Source organism: Malurus melanocephalus, unplaced genomic scaffold (genome assembly GCF_030028575.1).
Source record: "Malurus melanocephalus ecotype Western Australia unplaced genomic scaffold, MMel_1.1 scaffold_5, whole genome shotgun sequence".
In the NCBI taxonomy this organism is placed as follows: domain Eukaryota; kingdom Metazoa; phylum Chordata; class Aves; order Passeriformes; family Maluridae; genus Malurus; species Malurus melanocephalus.
Genome location: NW_026623237.1, coordinates 767,586 through 778,160, shown reverse-complemented (window position 1 = coordinate 778,160; position 10,575 = coordinate 767,586). Strand labels below are relative to the sequence as shown.

General features: G+C 37.1%; 1 protein-coding gene across 4 annotated transcripts in view; it reads right to left on the bottom strand.

Annotated features, from left to right (window-relative positions):
- The window catches only part of MAP3K4 (mitogen-activated protein kinase kinase kinase 4), a 67,062-nt gene that overhangs the window by 40,133 nt on the left and 16,354 nt on the right, over nt 1-10,575 (bottom strand). For all 4 annotated transcript variants that reach the window (XM_057370334.1, XM_057370352.1, XM_057370343.1 and 1 more), the window contains exons 3-4: nt 6,545-7,926; nt 2,567-2,809 (exon numbers count right to left, since the gene is read on the bottom strand). In XM_057370334.1, coding sequence (XP_057226317.1) covers nt 2,567-2,809; nt 6,545-7,926 — 1,625 coding nt within the window. The remainder of the gene's footprint in view (nt 1-2,566; nt 2,810-6,544; nt 7,927-10,575) is intronic.

The following is a 10,575-nucleotide window of genomic DNA, read 5'->3' as shown; positions in this document are numbered from 1 at the left end:
GCAATGAGATCTCCCCTCAGTCTCCTCCAGACTGAACAGACCAAGTGACCACAGCTGCTCTTCATGTGGCTTCCCCTCAAGGTGCTTCACCATTCTCATGATCCTCCTGATGCTCATTTGGATGTCCCCCAATAGCTTAATGCCATTTTTACAATGTATCACCCAAAGCTGCCCGCAGCACTGGAGGTGAGGCTGCCCCAGGTCAGAGCAGAGCAGGACAATCCCCTCCCTTTCCCACCTGGTGATGCTGTGCCTGATGCCCCCCAGGACAGGGTTTTCTCTCCTGGCTGCCAGAGCACTGCTGGCTCATGTTCAACTTGCCACTGACCAGAACCCACAGGTCCCTTTCCGTGGCACTGCTCCCCAGCCTCCCCTTCCCCAGTCTATACACGCAACCAGGGTTGCCCTGTCACACGTGCAGAAACTGGCACTTGCCCTTTTTAAACTTCATATAGCTGGTGACTGCCCATCTCTCTAATTTGTCCAGGTCTCTCTGTCATCTCTGCAGATACGGGACAGGATGCCCTGAGGATTGCAAAGTTGAATGCGTTGCTTGCATCAAAAATCAAAACAAAAATAATTAACAACTCCTCTACTAATAAAGTTGTGCCGAAGTACAAGAATGCACTGGTCCCTTCCTCAATGCAGAGAAATCCAATGCACAGCAGTCTACCCAGAAGACCATCTTACAGAAGGAAGTGGAACAGTACCACTTCCAGAAAGTTGTGCTGCAGCACCAGCTCTCCTTCCTGAGTAACACCTTAAAAGAATTTGAAAATCTTACGTCTGCAGTTAAGATGGCGCAACTGTCTTGAGCTGCATCCAAGCTCTGCATCCCTGCCTAGTGGCCAGAAGAGCACAATGACTGAAGATAGCTGGTTTGATCACAYACCAGATGGTCAGCTTCTGAGGGCTGCAGATGTGACACATGACATTGATGAGGGCCCCTCTCGGTGTCTCTTCTCAAGGCTGAACAGGCCCAACTCCCTCAGCCTTTCCTCACAGGAGAGATGTTCCAGGCCCCTAATCATCTTTGCTGTCCTCTACYGGACCCATTCCAAGAGCTCATCTCTCTTGTACTGAGAAGCTCAGACTTGGACGCAGCTCTCCTAATGCACCTCACTAGGGCTGAGTAGAGGGGCAGGATCACATCCCTCAACCTGCTGAAAATGCTCTAATATAATAATAAAACAATCTAATTTGGGGATCAATTTAACTGTAGGATCCAGCTTCGAGAAGGGTGGACCCGAGTTATCTCTAATGCAGACTTCTCTGTAGTTCTGCAATACTCTCTGAACTTGCAGAATAAAACAGACTCCTGGACTCTTGTTTTGAGCTTGCTCAAGATTTTAGAAATTATAATTCTTCAGGAAACAAACASATCTATTTGTGAAACATCCTCCACAGCTCCTTTGTTCAGACATATTGCATTGGACAGGAAGCATTTGCTGAATTCAATTCATTTTTTTAATGTCATTAGCAAGGCAGCATCCGCCACCAAAACAGTCTGTTACAAACACATTGTTTTCTTGGAAGAAAGTATAGTTTTTACTTAAATCTGAATCCACAAGGAGCACACAAAATGTTAAGGGGGAAAAACCCATATYGCTCCAGTCTCTGGAGGATATATTGCACTTAACATCAGAGTACACTATGCAACTTTTTACTCTWTGACTGTTAATGCTGAAATTTAGGCTTCAAACAATGGGGAGAGCAAGGAAGAGCATGGCAGGGGACAAGGAAGAGAAGACRAATTTATTTGGGACTATAAAGTAACATAGCAATTGATTTTGGAGCAGCAAATAACTGGAATGTGAAATCATAATCAGCCCAAGAGTTAATTCAGATGGTTACCTTTCGAGATCCTCTGATAAAACCCCAATCTGGTTATGCTCACCAGGGTGCAGGGAGACCAGGCGAATTTAGGATGTCCTGGACTACATTTTGAAAAATGGCATTGATCCAAACAGCCTTCATTGGACCTGACAGCCTCCAGAAAATAAATCCCCATATAATATTCTCAACCAGTGACAGGACTGACAATCCTGCGTCATTACTAACAGAAAATATATATAATACAACATGATGGGGAAGATATTTTTTTAATTGTGTTTTTCTTCTTAATTTTTATTATATGACTACTGCATATTAGCAGATGTCTTACATTTGGAAGAAGAAAAATAATCAAAGCAAAGAAATAAAGAAGCAAGACCTTTAAAACTGCTTATACTGCCTAAGAAACCCAAATGGAGGAAGATGTGCTAGAGAAGATTGTATAGCTTATAATGCAAATGGAAACAATATTGTTTACTTTCACCAGCTACTAATATTTTTAGTTACCAGTTTTGATGTGGAAACCTAAATCAGAGAAGTATATATGACCAGTTATTTATTACGCAAAAAATCAGATCTCAATATGAAATACAAGACTATTTACAAAAATTACTCCATAATTTTACATTGTAATTTCTTACATTGATCTTCTTTAAACAGACAGCCACGTCATAATGAAATGACAATGTATTTCAAACAGGAAATAGATATTAAAAAAGCAGTTGAAGCAAACCTGTTTAATACTCAAAAGAGATGGTTCCCCAGCAGGTCTTTGTTCCAACCTCAGTTTGAGACATTCATGGATAACATTGAGCAGAACTCGGCAGAGGACCAAGAATGCAGGTTCAAAAGATGGCAAATCCATGGATTTCAACTCCTCCCATGATACAGCGCTGCATTTTTGCTCGCAACAAGGTGGGAAATTWAGTAACTGCACATAATCTGAACACAACATGGGATCTGGAAATTCTGAAAACTGTAACAAAAAATAGGTATCATGAAAAGGATCCTTAAAATTCTTGAGGATTTCTGGATYTGTTTAAAGTAGTATGCACAGAAGTGTGTTTTTAAAAGATAATAATCTATTAACTGGAAGGTCAACCACAGAAGTTTCAAGTTTATATCACTGGGGGGTTTTTAAAGCTAACCTTTTGTTAAGGAAAAACAATTATGGGCTATTCTGAGGAAAACAATTATGGGCCCTTTGGAATGAACAAAATCACTTATGTTTCTGTTACGACAATATCTAGAGATCAAAGTGTGCACTAAGCTACACCAGGTATGTAACCTTGCTCCTTTTCAAATAGATAACGCATATATTCACATAAAACTCCACAAAGTAAATGATTGCAATATTCAAAAACGTGTCACTAGCTAAACTAAGCCAAAGTACACAAAAAGTAACTATTGAATTTTGGTAGATTTTAAATTTAAACTGTCAAACAAGAAAGATCAAATATAAAGATCAAGCTGGTTTGCTTTGTTGATTTTTTGGGGGTTTAGGATTTTTTTTAATAATAAACTTCCTTTTCATTTAAATTAAGATTACATTTAAATAAAATTTGTTTTCTAATTAGAGAAGATAATTAAGACTATATGAAATAAACATCCTAGAAATTTAACTATACACCTTGTGATATCATTCTACGCAAGCCTGTACATGGAGGCACCCTGGGGTTTAATTTAGAAAGAAAATTTGGACGGCAGAACATGTGAGGCTCCTAAAGATAGCAACACACTAGTCATCATTTAAGGATAAGTTTGTTTCAGATTAAATTTGTTTTATTCTTATTCTCATTTTTCAGCTGCTATGACACCTGAATATACTTCATTCATATAGTAAACATAACTAGCCTTTTCTAGGTTTTTCTTCAGGCAAATTTAATTAACATCACATACAAAAGGGAGAAAAACATTACCAGAAATTAGATCAGTGATAAAGTATACTGCCTAGAAAGTTTAAAAAACCTTTATAACTTGTAAACTAGCAGAAAATTAGAACACATACTTAAAAACGTATCTTCTTAGATGGAATATTAACATCATRTTTTTACCCTCTTTAAAAGGTACAAATAGCTCCAGAATAGCATCACAGCTAAAGATTTTTATACAAGAAGTTTTCATTAACAAACAGGTTGTAAAAATACTACACTTCAACAGTGCAACAAAAAAAAATTTAGAAATACAATCCTCATGGTGATGCGAATATAGTTTTATGAAATTCAGTTCTTATAAAAATATTAAAGAACTAGTCTATGAGCAAAAAAACCACAGACAAATTGAATAAATTCGTAATACCATTTTTCAATATCAAGGATAACAGTAAATTACATTAGGGCTTAGTCCTAAACTGCTATTGTTCCATCTGACTAATCTTAATCTTCTGCAGGCCCAATCTGAAATGTTTCAAATATTTCTTATAAAAACCCCAAGAAAAACTCTAAGCCATTTATTGAGATCATACAGAAGAACCACACTCAAAAGTGCAGCCAGTTCAATAAACAACAAACAGGGTACACAAGCTTAAATACATTCTATTAAAATAACTTCCAATTTTTTAAGCTAAAGTTAGGAATATTATCCAGCTTCATCAAGTAAGAAATKGTACAACTTCTACACAAAATGGACTGACTGTACACTGCCTAGAGTCTTGTTAAAGTATCAGAGCCTATTGAGGAATCAAACACAYGTTTTAGAAAACACTAAGACACAGCAATACATATAAAGATTTACACATATTTAGGATGAAATGAGCATTAAAATGTATACAGTGAAGAATCCAGAAAGCACATTTTAGGTGTGTTTTAGACAGCRTTTAAGCAACAACAGAAACATAAGTATGTCCAGAGACTTAAAAGTGTAAGTACACACAAACACAGAGTCAAGTTACAAAAGTAACAGAAGCAATAAAGATTAACAGAATACTAACAACTCTTTCTGCATACAAATATCAAACTGAACTGCACTAAAAAAAAAMCACACTACATTCAAAGTATTGTCAAGTGCAAAGACCAAGCAACTGAAATCCACTTTTTCCATTTTAGTATAATGTCATCTTTTACTGCAGTAGGTACCACATCTCTGACAAAGAGTTGTTTGGGTTTTTTTCTGACTATGTGCTTTAAATTTTGGTGCAGAAAAAGAAGTTTACAATTTTATGACATCACCTTTAATCAAATTATTTCTTAAAAGAGAACAGTATTCTAAAAAAAAATGTAATCATTACTGAAAATAAACAAAGTAGTCACAAAGACAGAGAAGGAGGGAGAAGAGATCAACCTTACATCTTATACACGTCATCTGACACTGCATCACCAGAAACTTTAATTCTGTGAAGCTGCAGCAAAAACTCTAGCTACATGTTTCATTAATTTGTTTTAAAAACCATTAAGCACTCAAAACTTTTGAGTATTTCACAGTTTCAAAAATATTTTCAATACCCCCATATCATGTYGTGTTTACTTTTTTTTATTTAAAAAAACATATAGATTAAGCTGAACTTTCTAAGGGTACGTGGTTTGGGAGTGCTTTTGGTTACTGTAAGAAGACACCTACAAGTTTCCCTTATGCACTTGACTCTTAAAAAAAAATTCATGTATTTCTAATGTATACTTTCTAAAACACAAGCTGAAACCAATTAGAGAACAAASAAAAATTCAACTAATAGCTTCATTTCCACAGTAATAGCTAGACTAGTAACAGTATAAATAAAAGCTTTCAAAAACAAATAGCTTTATATTTATGAATTTATTAATCCTAAAAAAATAACCTGCAAGGGAGATAAAAAAATTCCTATTCCTTTTGCAAACGTGACAATCAACATTAAGAGATCAGCAATGTATCAAAGACCACATATGGTATCCGTATCAGAATGGGCATGTTCGCTAAGAGATACCTTAGTCCAGAATTCACAGTGTCAATTTACATAGGAGAGCAAGTAATCCTTACCACCAATTTTTCCTAGCATAAAAGTGTCCACAAGTTAGTATAAACTGTTATCTAAAAAACAACTCTGCCTTGMAAGAATTAGTGACTGCATCTTACAATATGAAACTACTGTCCTTCATTTACTACTTAGGCCCTAAATTATTTTTATCAACTCACAGTCATTCTTAATGCAGAATATAAAATTACCCAAAGAAAAATAATAAACTAAAAGCCAGCTAAAGAATGCAACACACTAACATGACTTTTCATAGATTTCAAGGTTAAAGAAGTCCATTCATTTAGCCTATTTCCCCTCAAGCATAATATGCCACCACAGTACTTCATTTATGTAGACAAGAAAAACCACAAAACTATAGTGACATTTTTATAAACAATATCTTGCAGAAAGACATCCAGTCTTGAAGACAAGAAAAATGACCACCGCCATTGCTGATTTTTCTCACAATTCAACTGTTGTGCCAAATTTTTCACGGTGATTTTTYTGACTTGTTGATTTAGACATTAGAAAATGCAATGAACAAAGATGTTATCATAAAAATGTCATTTCTATTATAAACAAGAACAGAGAACTAGCTTGGGCTTCACACAAATTCAGTCAAATGATAGATTCATTTCCGTGGAAGGAGAACTGGACTCCTACTCATAATACACAGTCTCTCAAAAACCAACTAAACAACCAAAATTTTGTAAGACCCCAATTCCTACATTTTCACTTAGAAACAGTAGGGAGGTATCCTGTTATCCATTTACACTGGCAACCTACCTCCAGCTGGTGATCACTCCTTACCAACGCCATACGGGCCCTTTGCAAAGAACCATGCATTAGCTTGTGCAGTCTTAAAATTAGTTTCCTCAACCCCATTTGCTTCAGTGCTTTATCAACAAATGGCCTGTAAATAGAGGTCAAACAGTGTTGGCTGCAGCTTCCCTCAGCACTGCATTCTGGAATAACCCAAGAAGTAGAGTCATCCTCAGATTCAAGCCTATCAAGCCTCCTTGAAAAATGGTCCTGAAAGTCAAAATTTGGCTTATTAGTAAAACTGCTCTTGATGGCTTGTCTAAGTTCCTCAACGTTCTCCTCAGAGATTTGTTCTTCACCATCACTCTCCTCTGTGCATGTTCCTGAGGATTCCTTTACTTCTGTTTCCCTATCAATGTCTTCATCATCTGGATCATTGTCCTTAGACAGTCGAGGAGAAGGAATTTCAAACACTGGCCAGCCAATGTCTGAAAGATTTTTGATGCCCAATACAGTACCCATAATCCTCAGTTTCTGGTTTAAGTCTTTTGTAATATTTAACCATAAACAGAGTGCCTGCACTCTGTCTTGGAAGTCCTTTGCAGCATACTTTTCATAGTCCTTTTGAAGAGCCTGCAGAGATGGATAAAGTGCTTCTATATACTCCAGCAGCTCCATTATTCGCTTTACCTGCTCAAATGAGACCCGCTGGCGATGGAGGTGTTCATGGTAACTTGAGTAACCCAAAGCACTAGTTTCATGTGTTGATTTAAAAACTCCTTCTCCTGAAGTACCATTGAGACTGGCTCCATTTTTTACAGAGGAGAAGTTTCCATAGTCCACTTTGAAGGTGAGAATTTCATTGATGATATCGGGGATAGCTTGACGGGCTGCATAGAGATAGAGGTCTTGGTCATTAATGCTCCGGCCAGCATGCCAAGCTTGCAGCTCCAGCCAGATCAGTTCATTGGATCGGTTCAACCAGACAGAAGATGTRTTTTCCTGTCCTCTTTGTTCCCTGTCCTTTTTCTTTGAGACTGAGGTAAGTTTTAACAAAAGCCGCAGGGTTTCAAAGAATTTTAACCGGTCTGCCGGGCAATCAGTCCTAGAGGTCTGGCGTGTAGTTCTGGGTATTGGCATGGGCACAGACACTGGAAGCTTAGCATGGCTACAGCCAAGGCTGAGGTAAGGCTTATTGAGATCAACATCTGGAATTGGTTTTTTTGGCAGAGAGCCACCAACTGAGTCTAACATGAAAGAGCACTGAACATTTTTCTTGTGATCTCGTTCTGTTGTCCTTAGGGCATCTCTGATCTTTTTCCCTTGCTTATAGCTGTGCTCCTCCACATTCTCAATGGTTTTCCCATTGTCTTTATGCAAAGATTGAGCTGGCACACTCATCTTTTCTGTAAGAAAAGAAAAAAGAAACAATGTGAATGCAGCAACAAGAACAAGCATTTTGCAATTCAGTTCCCAATCACATCTCTCACATTAAGCAAAACATTGTTTAATATCAATAAAACAATACAGGCATGGATAGAAGTAAAATGTAGTCTTACTACTACAAGTTACCACTATTATACACTAAGCGAAAGGACTTTTTCTTCTCTTGCTTTACCTCAGAGAATTCTCATCTMTATCTACTGAGAACTGAGTATGATCAAAAGGAAAAGAATGGTTTCCAAGTTCATCTTCCATACATTTGTCACAACCCCCAAAAATTCAAAGTGCAACAAAGCATTACTATGATATCAAAACCAAACTGAATTAAAGCGTCTCCAACGTCCATGCAATTTCATAAAAACTGCAGCATAAAGAGATTTTGAAATTCAGCTTGAACACGCCAATCCTGCCTCTTGAGGAGGTTGATCTTAGTTTTGTSAACCCCTCTGTGATCTTAATACACTGCCTTAGCACCTTGAGCCTACGTCCCAAATGTCACAATATACAAACAATTGCTTTCCTCCTTACTATGGACAACAGCCCTTTCCTGCCTAAAGGTGAAATCTTCTCCTCTCTTCCTGTTCTTTCCTCAGGAGCAGCAGACCTTGTCACTTTTCTGCAGAAATAAAAAAAGCACTTCAGTCTAGGCTTTGCAGATCAGAATAGGRGGAACTACTTGGCATGAGAAGAGTGGTTCTCTCTCTCAGAAGTGTTGGCAAGCTGGAGAGRAGCACCTGTATGCACACTACTAAAGTCCAGCAGTTCCAGCTGATCAATAGCTGGAACAGATGMTGCATGGTCACAGGGGCTCTGCTCACTCAAGAACACAAAAGACTTTCAGAACGACGGCTGAATACTTTGTCTGTATTCACTGACCACGGGTGGCATTGCTGCAAGGAGACAAAATCCAAAGAGCAAAGCCMRGCAAACAACAGGAAGGGGCATTTTGCACTGGCAGGCAAGCAGACTGGAAAAGGAGGTTGACAGAGATGAAACACACACCCTCTCCACTCAGACTTTAAGTAGATYAGATAAATCAACTTCTAACAGCACTTAGATGCTGAAGATTTTGGTGGCCTTGCAAAATAAATTAAAATCCTGTTACATTTAAAGATTGCTTTCTTTACTTGATAGGAGGACCTCTAGATTCCTTCAGTTTGTATTTTTAACATATTAGGCTCCCTTATCATTAATCTTCACCACGCCACCAAAATAAATTGAAAGAAAGTTAAAAATTATTCATTATTAGACAACCAAAAAGCTGTAATACTTAAATGTTTATCATTCTTAACAAAACCCAGGCACAATAATCTACAAATAGTTTCAAAATCTTCTCTTCTTATCAAATAGACAGCAGTGATTCAAGTACACATGACTCAAGTCCTGCAATAAATGGATACCCATGCTATAACTGTAGGAGTTCCCATTATTAATTTTACTGCAGTATTGTAATATAGACTACAATTATTCTGCAAAAAGCAAGCTGTACTAATAAACATTGAGTTATGATTACTTTTAATGCTACAAAGGGCAGGGGGTTTCACAACTAAGACACTGTCAGTCGGTGAGAGGGAGCATGTGGGGGAGCCTGAGATCTTAAACAAGCCATTAAAAGAAAATACGACAAAATGCATGTGAGGAACACAATGGGGATAGGAAAGCAGGGTGAACAGTGATTCAAGTATGAAGCTGCAAAAATTTTATACTGAAAAGCAGAGATWGGCGCTGCTTTTACATAGTAAATAGAGAAGCTAACACTTCAGTAAGTAAGCAAGCATTCACTGAGTTCAGGAGACACAGGTAAATCTTACAAGCACCTTTGAAATGCATTTAGCTTAGAAAAATGTGAATCCCACAGGTTTTAAGCTACAGGTGAAACAATTCAGAAACTAAACAAAATTGCTGAATCAATTTATGTTTGGATACTAAATGCAAGTTATAAGAAACTTGGTGTGACCCAAATTAAACAATCAAGCATCAGAAATTCAAGCAAGCAAGCCTCTAATTTCCGAAATTCTTGCAGTTGTCTAAATAAAGATACCTTAAATCTTATTTGCAAACACCTGAAAAGTTATATAAAATTTACTTTTGTAAGTGGTTAGTTACATTAAACCGACCACTGAATGAATTCTCTTACTGAAGTATAACCATTCAAGCTCAGTAAGAGTATACGGATGCACATTCAAGGTCAACGAAATACTCCACAAGGTTTCAGGGTGGCTTTTTTTTCTCTTCATAATACAAAATAACTCTTGTGAGATTGTACAAATAGGAAAAGTTTAAGAAAAAAAAGCTTACTATGAACTTTCCAGAAAAAGATGTTTTACACAACACTATTCAAATAATCAGAAAAAAATGTGAATGTATTTTAATATCCACTTATGGCAACCAAGAACAGGATATTATCATGCCAGAAGTAAGAACCATTCCACTCACAAATATAAAGGCCTTGCTCCAAAAACTCAAAATCTAAAAGCAGGGATAAATAACAGCTCATTATTTCTCATCAAGGTATCAATATTTAATATGTGCTCAGAAGCAAAGGCTAACAATGAAATATAATACATTCTATTTCTTTAGTATCACAATGTCTCTGTTTAGAAACTAACTTT